General features: G+C 37.3%; 1 protein-coding gene across 1 annotated transcript; it reads left to right on the forward strand.

Moving 5' to 3' along the window:
- The first annotated feature begins 12,102 nt into the window (after nucleotides 1–12,102).
- LOC127424791 (iroquois-class homeodomain protein IRX-4-like) lies at nucleotides 12,103–14,980 on the forward strand. The gene is made up of 5 exons (XM_051670203.1): nucleotides 12,103–12,147; nucleotides 13,242–13,484; nucleotides 13,685–13,788; nucleotides 13,913–14,220; nucleotides 14,382–14,980. Exons 1-5 carry the CDS (start codon nucleotides 12,103–12,105, stop codon nucleotides 14,978–14,980), a joined length of 1,299 nt encoding a protein of 432 aa, XP_051526163.1.
- Nucleotides 14,981–15,203: the final 223 nt, after the last annotated feature.

The following is a 15,203-nucleotide window of genomic DNA, read 5'->3' on the forward strand; positions in this document are numbered from 1 at the left end:
GCAGCGAGATAGCGACCGCATCCAGGAATCACACAAAGACGGAAAGTCATCTTGAAAAAGACGCGTCTTTAAAAAGACGTTCACGTCAATGTGTTTGCTCTAATAGAGAAAATATACTCTTTGCGGGAATATAAACTCTCTTAGCGCTGTCGAAGTGCCCAGGGGTGTAATCTGCACAGATCTGTGCAGAAGGAGAGAAAAGCCGCTGGAATGCGGCGTATATCCAACAGCAAACGCTTCTTGGGAGGTGAATGGACCAGTAGTGGAAGACAGCTTGCTGACACACAAGCGCTCGGCTCTGAAATAAAAATCTGAAGGAGTGGTTGCGAGCCAGCTCCTTTTATACCGGTATGTCCGGGGGAGTGGCATGCAAATTCCACTCGCCAATTCTCATTGGCCTTTTTTCAAAGAGCTGAGGTGTGTGGGGCTCCCAAGGGTGACCCGTAGTGTCACTACATCGACACAACGTCGAGTAAGTGACAGAAGGGGAACTCAAAATGATTTGCACCTGGTTGCTTTACTTTTTTAAGTTTAGGCTGAACTATTCTTGTAAGGGTTAACTGTCCACAAATTAAGATTTTTAAAGTTTTCTGAGCGAATAAAAAATTGAAAAAATACCTATCTGTCAATTATCAATGAATATGGAGAGTAAGGTGCACTATGCACATCAAGAGAAATCGTTCTGACAGCACAATACATAATTCAATCTTTGAAAAAGAAAGGGGAAAAATATTTATATCACAGTGACAGACTGAAACTACCTGTGTGTGTGTGTGTGTGTGTGTGTGTGTGTGTGTGTGTGTGTGTGTGTGTGTGTGTGTGTACATGTTTATACTACATTGTGGGGACCAAATGTCCGCACAAGGATAGTAAAACCAGAGATCACCTACATTATGGGGCCCAGCCAGCGGTCCCCACGAGTGAAATGGCTTATTAAACATACTAAATGATGTTTTTTTGAAAATGTAAAAATGCAAAAAGTTTTCTGTGAGGGTTAGGGTTAGGGTTAGGGTTAGGGGATAGGAATTATCGTATAAAATCCAAAAAAATTATGTAAGTCTATGGAGAGTCCCCACAATGATATAAAAACCTTGTGTGTGTGTGTGTGTGTGTGTGCATGCGTGCGTGCGTGTGTGGGTGCCGGTGCGTGTGAGATAGCGTGGTGCAAATACAGATTATGGTAGTATTGATGTAGTCTATTAAAAGTCTATTGATCACATGTCATGCTACGATCATACGTTGGCCCATCAACATGGCTGCTCTCCTCCAGATGAGGGTTGTGTAGTCCTCTGCCTGACTGGAGCTGTCATTACACATTTCCTCTCCATTAGTGCATACCACTCTCAGAAACACACACACACACACACACACACACACACACACACAAAGCACTTTCTTTTATTCCTTTTTAGAGGACTGTATGTGTAAAAACACAACACAACTACAAGAAAGGTCACAGCATAACTCAAAGTCCTTATTTACATGTGAATTTTGTGAGGTTTACACATATCATCTGTCCTGATGATATGTCCTACTCCTCACAGGGATGTACATTTGATCAGTATATGCACAACTGATTGATCTACCTATATAATCATGATAAAATTATAAGAGGCAGTAGGGTCAAAGGATGGCTGTGGATTGTCACTTCCAATATTCTGTACCTGCATTACTCAGATTGTCCAGACGGTGGTGCTTGAATTCAGCATGTGATATTGCACTCTCTCCACCTTTTCATATCCACTCTCAACAGAGCAGAAATGTAGATGAATTTTCTCAGGTGTGTCTAAACTACCAGCAACTGTGAAGAGCCATGCATTATGAAATGCATTACGAATCTGACCAAAAATTGTATGCTTTTGTTTTAGTTTATAGTAGCTATTATTCAGGCATGATTTGAAGAACAATTGAATGTGATTTAGATTTTTTTGTTTGTTTGTTTGTTTTTTTTTACATTTAGTTCCCCTTTATTGTAAATTTTTATTTTGTTAGTTTACGGTTGGATTTGAAGGAATCAAGAGAGAAAGTAATATAGAGAAACAGAGAGAGAGGGGAAGAGATAGAAAGAAAACAAGACCGGGCGAGAGAGACTTTAGATAGTAAAAGAGGCTAAAATGTTTTTTAAGCTAGCATTGTTCCCAGTGGAGGATGGATTGAATGTGGGTGAATAATACATGGCTGGTGAGGGAGTAATGAAGTGGAAGTGATGGGGAGGAATACGCTGCTCTCAGTGGGACAGGGAAATGCATACTTTAAAGAGCTTTCACGCTCTCTGCGGCACTGGCCTGGAAAACAAGCCAAGCAGACGCACATACACTACGAAGAGCTCCCTGGAACTTGACACAGCTGTCTAGATTGTGTTCGTAACTAAACTTGAACGTTCTTTAAACATTCACTGCTCCTACTGCTGCATCATCGTTCATAACTGTGCTGTGCTGATCTCCAACGTTTATTCTGCAATGTCCTGACAGCTCATAATGAGACTAAGTAACAGTGAAATTATAGGTCCAGGCATTAACAAACAAAGTATAAATCTGCTATATAAACTACTTAAAAGTTTGGACATACATATTAGTTCTTTATTATCTATTTTCCCAATTTTAGAATAATAATAAAGTCTTCAACAAGTAACACAAATAGGTAATGTGTAATTATGCAGTGGCCAATTTTGTTTTTAAATATATATATAATATATATATATATATATATATATATATATATATATATATATATATATATATATATATATATATATATAATATTTTAACCGCTTCAAAGTAGCCATCTTTTGCATAGATTACAACTTTGCACACTCTTGGCATTCTCTCAACTAGTTTTCCTGAAGTATCCACCTGGGATGCTTTTTAAACAGTGTATCCCATGTATTCTGGGCACTTGTTTATTTTTATTAAAAATAAATAAATAAATAAAAATTTAGTTTTGTAAAGAAATTGATAATAGTTGTGGACCAGAAGATGTCTTCCATGTACCTGGTAGTTCTACACTGTTCTGTCATACATGTAATCCAATTTGCCATGCTTGTGTTGGGTTTATGGGAATGGCATAGTAATTATATATAAATACACTGGCGGCCAAAAGTTTGGAATAATGTACAGATTTTGCTCTTATGGAAAGAAATTGGTACTTTTATTTAATAAAGTGGCATTCAACTGATCACAATGTATAGTTAGGACATTAATAACGTGACAAATTAATAATTTGAATTTTTTTTTCAGAACTTCTTAAACTAATTCAAAGAGTTCTCATCAGCAATGACAGCTTTGCAGATCCTTGGCATTCTAGCTGTCAGTTTGTCCAGATACTCAGGTGACATTTCACCCCACGCTTCCTGTAGCACTTGCCATAAATGTGACTGTCTTGTCGGGTACGTCTCACGCACCTTACAGTCTAGCTGATACCACAAAAGCTCAATGTGGTTAAGATCCATCACACTCTTTTCACATTATCTGTTGTCCACTGTCTGTTTTTCTTTGCCCACTCTAACCTTTTCTTTTTGTTTTTCTGTTTCAAAAGTGGCTTTTTCTTTGCAATTCTTCCCATAAGGCCTGCACCCCTGAGTCTTCTCTTTACTGTTGTACATGAAACTGGTGTTGAGCGGGTAGAATTCAATGAAGCTGTCAGCCGAGGACATGTGCCACCTACCTAAACATCGTTGCAGACCAGGTAAACCCCTTCATGGCAATGGTATTCCCTGATGGCAGTGGCCTCTTTCAGCAGGATAATGCGCCCTGCCACACTGCACACACTGTTCAGGAATGGTTTGGGGAACATGATGAAGAGTTCAAAGTGTTGCCCTGACCTCCAAATTCCCCAAATCTCAATCTGATTAAGCATCTGTGGGATGTGCTGGATCAACAAGTCCAATCCACGGAGGCTCCACCTCGCAACTTACAGGACGTGAAGGATCTGCTGCTAATGTCTTGGTGCCAGATACCACAGGACACCTTCAGGAGTCTTGTAGAGTCCATGCCTCGGTGGGATGGTGCTGTTTAGGCGCCATATATATATATATATATATATATATATATATACTGTATATCTACAGTGGGGTCCAAAAGTCACATTTATTTATTTATTTTATTTTTATTTAAATCTAGAAATAATCACAAAGATTTCAGATTTTAAAACAAATGTTAAACATAGAAAAGTTATGATCAACAATAAGAATGAAAATCAATATTACAAGTTTTGCACTATTTCTGTCACTAATCATACAAGCTAATTTGTGAAAATGTTTGTAAATGTCACATTTCAACTTTTCACTTCAATTGTTACATTTTTTAATGAAAGTGTTGTATTAAATTAGAAAAATATGCAAAAAAAAAAGGAGCACTTTCCCTAGTGAACTCTCAGATTCCCACAGACTCTGTTATACACCATTGTAGGCTAGTTCTGATGACTGATGACTGATATAGGTTTCAGGAAAGACCATATACCTGACCTCACCACTCTCCTGCTAAATTAAATGCACAAAAATATGGTCTACACTCCCTAGACTACACATGTGCAAGGACCACAGTGTCCAGACCCCCTCTGGAGAAGACTAAAAGCATTTTTGTTGAGCTCTTGGATACTACACATCAGGCTTCATGTATAGTGGAAACAACATGATTTTGGTCATTTAAATAATAACTGACAACTAAAAGTGTAGGCCAAGTGAGATTTGTAGGTTCCCTTGGCACCTTCAAGCTGGGCTCACTGCATGGGTTCTTTTCTTGTATCTTCAATAAGAGTAATGCAGAGCTTTTCATATGAAACCACAACAAAGTTTTTGCAAAAGTTTATGCAAAAACACATATGGAAATGTAACTCAAGCCTGGCCTGATCCACTTAAGTAAGTAATGTTCAGGCCCAATATCCCAGAGCAAAGTGAAAAGAGGCATAAATCATGACACATCTGCATGAAACCATATATCAATTTCATATCACCATCAGGTCAAAAGACTGTAGAGCACAATATATGCATATTTGTGACATATGAAGGTATTTAATGTCTAGTAACATGGCCACATTTAATGGTCTAATGAAATTATAATGCTGTCAAAGATGATTGGTCCAAGCTTAAACTCAGATCAAGAATTAGATATATATGCTTTTAACCCATGTGATTTACACAAGTAGGACAAAGTCCTGTCTCAACAGCCTTTGTTAGTCCTGAAGAAAGATTTCTATGAAAAAGTAATATAGCTAACCAGAATGCTCTGAACCCCAGTTCTAAGCCTAACCCTATAACCTGATTAGTTGATGATAATGTTCTAGAACCAAAAAGGATGTTTGTCAACCCAGTCTCATGACGAGTTGTAATAATAATAGCACAAGATTGCGAAATTGTAAGAAATTGCATGAGTAGGCTTGTACAAAAACATAAGACTTTTACTCCCATAGAGAAAAATAAACGAACCAATTAACAATGTTATCATAATTTTAGCTTAAAATTTAACCATAAACCTAAACCTAACCATAAAGTCTAACCCCTTACCCAAACTCTAAACCTACCCATAATTTTAATAGGAAAATCTCTGTTTCACTGTGATTTCACTGTGATACGAAGGAATGAAATCATCTGGGTTTGGAACGATATGGGGAAAGCATATTACAGGTTATTGGTACATTGAATTAAAAGGATAGTTCACCCAAAAAGGAAAATTCTCTAATCCTTAAATCACCCTCATGCCATACCAGATGTGAATGATGTTCTTTCTTCTGCAGAACACAAATTAAGAATTGTAGAATATCTTAGCTCTGTAGGTCCATATAATGCAATCAGTCAGTCTCCAGTGGTTTAATCCATGTCTTCTGAAGCGATCTAATTGGTTTAAGGTGAAAACAGACCAAAAAGTAACTCCTTTTTCACTATAAATCTTGACATCTGCAGTATCCTTGGCGGTCATGATTTCAAGCTTGATTACACTTCCTAGCACCATCTAGCGCTCTGCACAGGCGTCAAGAACTAGGAAGTGTTATCTGGCTTGAAATCATGATCATGCCTAGAGATTGCAAAGGCAATATGGCAATACAGTGAAAATGAGTTACATTTTGGTTTGTTCTCACCCAAAATCGATTAGATCACTTCAGAAGACTTGGATTAAACCACTTGATTTATATGGACAATTTATATGCTGCCTTTATGTACTTTTTGGAGCTTAAAAATGTTGGTCACCATTCACTTGCATTGTATGGACCTACAGAGCTAAGATATTCTTCTAAAAATCTTTGTTTGTGTTCTGCAGAAGAAAGAAAGTCATACACATCTGGGATGGTAAGAGGGTGAGTAAATGATGAGAGAATTTTCATCTTTGGGTGAACTATCTCTTTAATAAAAATGGAATGAGTAACCAAATTTGTTCACAGATGTTTCCTTTCTTAAAATAATGTGTTGTATAAGAGATGGTTAAACTGTATTTTTGATTTGATGCCTGTATTGTATCGATTCATTTGAAATTCTATTTGCTGATTGGTTGGTCTCTATGGGAATAAATATTGTACGATATCTTACGATTTCGCCATCTCATATGAATTGTCACGAGCTGTCTTGAAACTATGTTGATATTAAACCAGGAACATGTCTTACTTGAGTGAATCTTGAAAAGACAGTGCTTACACAGAGACCAGGGCACAGATCAGAGTTCTTTTTAAGGTCTTAAAAAGTCTAGTCCCCTTTAAAAATTGCTCAGCAATTTGCTTCAGTCATTTACGCATGTGAATATTCGAACTTGGTGCACTGATAAGTGTCGCATCAGGCTTGATGTCAATGACACAATACAATATTGGTCGAAGTTTGAATATGCGGAATGCAAAAATAACATTTGAAAGCTATAGCATAAGGCAATGTTTTCAGTGAATAACAACTAAAATCTTGGCCTGTTCCTCACACAAAGATATATGGCTGGAATATAGATCATGAGCCATACTGGATATCTACTAAGCTTATGGTGAATCTTTTTGTCCATTTCGGAGCTTGACAGCTATAGGTCACTTTATGCTTATGTTGTATGGAAAAGAGCAGCGTGAACATTCTTCAAAATCTCTCCTTTTGAGTTACAAGAAAGATAGAATGACATATGGGTTTGGAACATCACGAGGGTGAGTAAATGATATCTCATAATCAATGGCACTGCTCAGGCTAATCACACACACCTGTTCCCCATTCTCTCGTCAAGTGGAGAGGGATTTATAGATTGCTGGAGTGTCATTAGAGGAGGAAGTTCTCATAGATTCTGGCTGTGTCTAACGCACTGTTTGCTCTTCTCTTGTTCTCCTCCCACCGGCTCTGTCCACCCCAAGCAATCAGCCTGAGCTGAACTGCACTACGGACCCTTTCACCTACTCACCGACACAGACACATCACAAATCAGAGCCACCACGCACCTACCTCAGCACGACTTCCTCACCTTTTTCCTTTGTTTAAACAAACAGCCCTCTGGCGTCTGTGCCTCATTTACCCCACTACAGTTGAACTATTCCTTTAAGATGCTCCAGCAAGCAGCAGTTCAGAGTTCTTCCCTGACTGTGACTGTCAGAGAGGGTTCCTGTGTAGAGGGGGAATGAAGTGTCAGAGATCACTTGACATCGGTCCCCAAGGTGCAGCTCTTCAGGGCTAAAGTGTGTGAGATAAGAGTCAACTCCCATTCCATTTCCTATTCTCCACCCAACCCTTCATTTTCTGCTTGGATGAATGAATAGTCTGCCTGAGAGCATGCAGTTGGTCCCACCTGGACCAAAAAGCAAGAGCAAGCATGCCAGAGATAGAAAGGGGAAGAGGGAAGGTTTTGGACAGACTTAAGTGTTATAAAAATTGAAAGACAGAAAGTAGGAGGAAGTAGCCAGAGGTTGAGGGTCAATCGAGGGGAGATGTATACCTTTCTATTTTTTGAAAGTAAGTCAATTTCATAGAGCAGAGCCCCACTATCCACTGTCCCTGGAGACAGGAGAAAGAGTGTTCACTCACATGAATGACATTTCATTTGTTCCATGAAAAGAGTGCTCATATATTGAACAAGCACTGTTGTCTGTGTTTGGAGTTTGAAATGGAAATAAAGCTTTTGTTCATGTGGTGCATCTCAAGACCAACAAAAATAAACCTGTCAGTCAAAGGTCTGGCTATTTGTATTTGCCTGTAACAATGAATGATGGTCTCTTCATCTATGTAAACAGACCCGTTTCCACTCCATTCATCTTCCACTGTCTCAATCATTGAGACAAACATTTCAGGAGATTATGATGTAACTTTATCTAACAACTGTCCATCCAAGAGCTCCATTTAAATGGCATAGTGGTTGGATGTCCTACAAAAGTATCTGTTCTAATCTGGTCTGCATCATATAGAAACATCAAAGAGATCCAAACATGTTTTGTCAATTCACTCTCCTTCCCTGTGTATTAACTCGTATGGTTGTGGAACATAAAGCTGTCTTTTGGAAGTTTGAGGTACCTAAAGTAATTATTTGAGCTACATTTGACAGTCATTTTTTTAAAATGACAGCTAAATCGAGAGGAACTATTGTTTGAACTTAATGCTGAATTCACCAACAATAGCACAGTTGCAAGCAGCGGAATTCACTTTCATCATCACCATGAATATCTAGTATGAGCCCAACTATAATGAATCAAATGCAGATGTTGGACTGCCACTAAAAACAACTGTATACTATTAACTTGTTCTGTTTATTGGTTGCTAGCATTTTTCCTGGACTATTGAAATTGATTGACATCTTTATTCTTTCCTTGATGAATATGTAAGTGCATACTGATATATTTATATTCTCAGAGTTCATTACACTATGATAAGCTCCCAGGTCTTTCCTTCACAAGGTCTTCTGCACAATAATCACATTCAAAATGCACCACAAGTGCCTTATTTGTCTTTTTCTGCAACTTATTTTATACGCACTCTATACGTCTCTTGCACTCGTGGCCTCAATAATGACAGAGTCATGTTAATTTTGTAATAAGTAAAACCATCACAGAACTACTTGGAAAGCCAATAACAAAATCAAGGGGTCATGTAAATACCCTTTAACTGGACAGTAGAGAAAACTATGCAATTTTAATAGTGGTAAGAATAGAGAATATAACATAATCCCAGGTTGAGGGTATTCCATATATTTAATAAAAGTGTTTATTAGTGCATAAATGATAGGGCAGAATATCAAAAGATCCTGGCTGATGCCTAATAGAAGATTATCAATATGGAAGAGTGGTTTATTTTCAACTATCTAAAGATAGAAATTTGACTTATTGATAATTGTTAGGTAAAAAATAATAATAATACAAAAACAATAATAAAAAAGCAGAAGAAACATTAAATGTAAGTTCTGCAACATTCATAGATAAAATATCCCTTTCAAGACATGTTGGCATGGATGTCTAGAACTTCAAATTGGAGAGAAAAAGGAAGAAAGAAAAAAAAAGAAAGAAAGAAATGCCACAGCAGGTGAAATACCAGCTACTTTACACAGATGCTACATCCAGCGACAACATAATCAGTTGTGTTAAATATGTTGCAGCCCAGACAAGCAAGGGTCCGAACACTGAGCTCTCTCAGTCTGGAGGATGTCTGTCAGTGTTTTAAACTCTAATGAAGAGTTTGGAGGAGCTTCTGGTCTTCAGAAACAAAATGTCAAGTAAATGACAGAAGTGCCCTCATGCATTATACATATTAAAAGAACTATAACAGTCCAAACCTCTTTGCCACAATGAAGAAAGTGTCCAGAGGTGGCTGAGAGACACATTTAAGGTGACTCTAAGTGATAGCACTGAATCTAAGTGCACAAAGGATTGATTTATGTCCAAATATACATCTTTTGTTATCTTTTGATTTTGCTTTTAAAAGGCTTAACAAATGGGGATGAACTTTACTAAATGTGTAGAAAACTACTAAGTGGACTACTAAGTGTACTAAGCGGAGCAGACCTAAATAATGCCCATTTTCTTCTCATACATATATCAGTTACATGGCCATATATGAACATATATTTAGTTCTGGGCATGTTACATATATGAAAATTGTAGTATTTTGAAATATATGCTGCATATATGTACTGTATAAGAATATGAAAAGCATACATGAACATACATATTATACTGGTGGTGGTTGAGGAGAGTCCCCTTGTTCACTGTGTATAGCGCTTTGAGTGTAGTGTCAGAAAAGCGCTATATAAATGAAACGTTCATTCATTCATCATACAGTATACAGGTATGTGCTTTATATTGCCATGTATCAGATTTCAGTTTTGGATAGCTCAGTAAGTGTCACAAAATTCTTACTTCTACCTTTAAAGATCTTTTTGAATATTGCTATACACAACAAAACGTTGATATAGAAGATTTAAAAACCCAAAGTTATTTAAAATATATGCAAAAAGGAAAATTCTCTCATCATTTACTCACCCTCATACCATCCCAGATGTGTATGTCTTTCTTTCTTCAGCAGTCCATAAAATGCAAGTAAATGGTGGCCAGAACTTTGAAAGTCAAAAAATCACATAAAGGCAGCATAAAAATAATGCATACAATTCCAATGGTTTAATCCATGTTTTCAACAGCTGATAGATGTGGGTGAGAAAAATATCAATATTTAAGTCCCTTTTTAACTATAAATCTCCACTTTCACTTTCAGATATGAAAGTGAAACTAAACAGGCACCACATGTGATTTTCAGATGTGAAAGTGAAGATTTATAGTAAAAAAGGACTTATATATTGATCTGTTTCTCGCGCAAACCTATTATATCGCTTCGGAAGACATGGATTTAACCACTGGAGTCATATGGATTACTTTTATGCTGCCTTTATATGCTTTTTGGGCCTTCAAAGTTTTGGTCACCATTCACTTGCATTGACTGTACCAACAGAGCTGAAATATTCTTCTTAAAATCTTCATTTGTGTTCAGCAGAAGAGAAAAAGTCACTTACATCAGGGATGGCATGAGGTTGAGTAAATGATGAGAGAATTTCCATTTTGGGATAAACTATCCCTTTAAGCCACTTTTGTGTTATTAAAAGTCACATATAGGCTACTTCCCAATTTCATTTTTTTTTTTTTCTTTCAGATAGTTTTGCAGACTGTAGAACCGTATCATTTATCTGATTGTGAGAGAAATGTATTTTTAAATAAGACTCATATCTAACTCTCTTTGCCAGTAAAAATTATAATAATGTACCCAAACATTTCCAAATCTCACTTTAGGCATTAATACTGTTTTTTGTTTTTGTTTTTGTTTTTACATACTTTTCACCATAACGCACAGTTTTATTCTCTCATGCAGTTGTGTCCACAACATTCCATAATAATTAGTTCAGGCGTGCTATTGATGTCAGCACTGGACTGAACAGTGTTTTGACAGATATCGATCTTCAACTAATGCATCTTAATGAAGCCTACATGTGATTATTTATTGTACGTTTTACAGTTCAGTAATTGTTGTTAGCCCATTTCCAGTGTTATTTAATCGTACGAAAGTGTTTGAAACATAGAAAGTAAATTATGGTAATGATTTCTCGATGGTCATCAATCATCTGTGATCGAGCTGTCTATATGCGCTGAAGTTAGATGTGTGATTTGCTGCTGGCGGGCAGGTGTTCCAGCGAGGGGAAACTGAACACGCCCTCATTAATGTGAACTAGACCCCGCGGGCTCTTTAGAGGGAGGACTCTCAAAGTAAGTGCTGCTTCAAAGCACAGAAGCGCATCGTTTGACTCTGAACTTAAACAGCTATTCCAAAGTGTTTCACTGCGTGCAGAATAACTTTTAGCGTGATTCGCAACATTTCGAATTTGTTTTCTAGACCTCTAAATTTGTTCTCCTGACGTCAGAGCCATCGGTGTTTAAAACAACGCGCAGCTGTGCCAACGTTTATTATGATTCTGTCCAACATCACCAATACAGCGACACCAAGCTGAGGCGAATCCTTGTTACTGTTTTTTGCATTTATTATTATTAGTGTTATTTTTATGGTTATGTGTCTGTGAGACCAAAAGAACCAAACTGGGACTGTTTACCTACAGTTAATGGAAGATTTCCCCGATGAACTGATGAACTGCAGCTTAGACTGCAGCCTTCTCTTTGTGCTGGACACTCATCATGTCATTTACACAGTTTGGCTACTCATGCCCTGCAACACCCCAGGTAAGTTTCTTGTGTAACTTTACATCAGAGTATCAATGTCATTAATTGCAAAAGCATAAACATGAAAAATGTGTAAATTCAAGCTGCTACACATAATGGACATAATTAGATATTTATTACATGTTGCTCTTGTTATTACTATACTTAGGCTACTAAAGTATAGTGGCATACATTGTGTACTTGTAACACATTTACTGGAGATTTATGTTATTTTAACTCTTTAAAAGTTTCTAATAAGATCAGTAAGGAATATTACAGTAGATTTTATAGGCTTAAAGAAAAATTAATAAAGGCAGAATCATCTTACAGTGTTAAAAATTTCTGTAAAAATATTAATTGGTTAATGGGTAGTTACCTTAAAATTTATGGTAAAAATTATAATAAATTTGACAAGATAATACATGTAATTTTTCGGTAAAATGGTGTAAAAAATTATGTTTTTCAGATGTATGAAGTATAATTTTACCGTATAATTAATGGTAAAAATTTATATTATGTTTAACAAGAGAGTACATGTATTTTGTATGGTATATTATTGTTAAAATTACAGTAAAAAACAATAATTAGGCATTCCCAGAATTCTCTGCATGACCCATCACATTTCATTATATTTTGTGAGAATAGCTATGTTATATTTGATGTAGTTTAGTTAGTTTATTTCATTATTTTAATGTCACATGTTTTACCCTAATGTTTTTGTGTTTGTGTGACTGACACTGAGCACTCTCTACATGTATTGTACCTTTCCACCATTGATGAACTTTGTCATCATGTGCCTTTCTGTAATTACTGCAGTGATTAACAATACATTATAAAGTGAAAAGCAGATTTATTTAGTTCCAGAATGTTAGTGTATCAAGTTTATATCATTTAATAATATAAACGGTAATGAACCGTAAAATATAAAGGCATCAAAATTACATCCCGTAAAGCCTGAAACATGGTCACTGTATTTTTTACAGTAAATGTTTGGCAACCACAGCTGCCGGTAATTTACCATAAATTTTACGGATTTTTTTTTAATTTTTTTACAGTGTAAAGTTTCTCATTGCAAAGACATAGCCTGCTATAGCTTGATTGTTTTTCTTTGGCAGCTCTTAATGTCCTCTAATGCTCTGAGCACCTGCTATGGGGCCAGTAGTGGTGCTCTGTTGGACTCTGGAGTGGCGACTTCTCCTCAAACCTCGCTTTATTGTCCGGTATATGAAAGTAGACTTGTGGCCTCTGGCCGGCACGACCTGATCCCCACCACTGTCTATGGCAACTCCTGTTCAAAGAACCATGGTTATGACACCTGCAGCACTTATGGGCCCGATTCAACTTCATTCTATCCTCTGGTATGCATCTTTGTTTCATTCCAGTAGTTACAAATGTTACCTGCTCTGTCCGGAAAGAAAATGATTATTACAAAATATACTCAGGGTGAATACGTTGGTTTTCCCTCTGATTTGTATGCATTTCAAAGTTTAGATTGTTTGGAAGTCCTTGTTTTTGAGGGGTCCTTTTTGCTCTTTTTGGTTGTTTGATTTTATAATAGGGAAAACTCAGTGATAAAGATGTGTCAACGATGGGACATTCAAGAGTTACCCAAAGCTCTGCTTTCTACGATCCAATCGGACAGTACCAATATAACAGATATGGGTAAGAATAATCACCTCCTATTTTTTTTTACCTTTTAACCTTCAAGATCTGGTTGCATACATGGGCTTTTTGTGCAATAGCTGTATTTGGAAAGCCTGCACAAATACTTGTCATTTTTATTTAGATATGGATCCATAGATGTGGGTACAAGGAGGAAAAATGCTACCAGAGAAACCACCAGCACACTAAAGGCATGGCTACAGGAACATAAAAAGAACCCATACCCCACCAAGGGTGAGAAGATCATGTTGGCCATCATCACTAAGATGACCCTTACGCAGGTGTCCACCTGGTTCGCCAACGCGCGCCGGAGACTCAAGAAAGAGAATAAGATGACGTGGTCGCCGCGCAATAAGACCTCAGAAGAGAAAGAGTCCGATGACGACCAAGAAGATATGGACGAGTCACAGGGGGAGCCGTTAAAAACCAATGGTTTGTTGAAAGCTTTTTGATGTTATTTTTTCCTTGGCATGAAACCATTGCATATAAAAACCATACAATAGTTAGGTGTGGCTACAGTTTAAACTTTGATGTTTTTCATACTCAGTGTTGTTTATCTTATAACCTGTTTTATGTGTGTTTCAAACCTTCAGACAACAATGGAAAAGATGACACGGATCAACTTCATAGCGATCTGGAAGATTTAGATCTTGTGGATTCAGATGGCTCTGAGTGCGAATCGAAACCGCCGTTTGTCATGCACGTTCGCTCCGAGGCCCATGGATGTCCAGATACAGAGCCATTTCATGACACCATAACCGAATTTTCGAGAGATGTCCATGAATTCAGCGAAGACCACCTGAGACCTACTTCTGAAAACAACCAAACTGCAAAGTTCTACCTCCAGCAAGACCAAAAGACCATTGAGACCAAACCAAAAATCTGGTCGCTTGCACAGACTGCTACTTCGTTAAGCCAAGGTGATTATTCATCATGTATGCATAAAGGTCAAGGAATGTCATGCTCTACAAACTCGGATTCAGACTCAGACATAGCAAAGAGGCAACAAGAGTCTCCAGTGGCCACTCTGAGAAACTGGGTTGACGGCGTCTTTCACGATCCTTTATTCCGGCACACCAACTTAAACCAAACTTGCAGTAACTCCACGGAGTTTTGGACTGACGCCATTTCCACACAGAATAGCTACCATGAACACTCAGGACCTATTACTTCTTCTCAGCATAATTTATAAGTGGGACGCTAGTTTTCCATAAATGTTTGCGGTTTACCGAAAATGGACATTACGAGTCACCATACCGTTATGCCATCACAATTGTAACAAGCTAGGTTTGGAAAGCACTAAAATGACAATTATTAGTTTGCATCTATAAGCTGTTGTTTGTATAATAGATCTCCTGAAAAAGTCTGATTAACTATACATTTATAACACGTCAACGCAGCAATGTAGAATTTAG

The sequence above is a fragment of the Myxocyprinus asiaticus genome, chromosome 34, assembly GCF_019703515.2.
Source record: "Myxocyprinus asiaticus isolate MX2 ecotype Aquarium Trade chromosome 34, UBuf_Myxa_2, whole genome shotgun sequence".
Classification (NCBI taxonomy): domain Eukaryota; kingdom Metazoa; phylum Chordata; class Actinopteri; order Cypriniformes; family Catostomidae; genus Myxocyprinus; species Myxocyprinus asiaticus.

Excerpts from the sequence above, each read along its gene's own strand:
- LOC127424791 (XM_051670203.1), top strand. The coding sequence starts at position 12,103 with ATGTCATTTACACAGTTTGGCTACTCATGCCCTGCAACACCCCAG. Across the intron at positions 12,148-13,241 it reads CATGCCCTGCAACACCCCAG|CTCTTAATGTCCTCTAATGC; the intron begins GTAAGTTTCTTG and ends TTTCTTTGGCAG. Across the intron at positions 13,485-13,684 it reads CAACTTCATTCTATCCTCTG|GGAAAACTCAGTGATAAAGA; the intron begins GTATGCATCTTT and ends ATTTTATAATAG.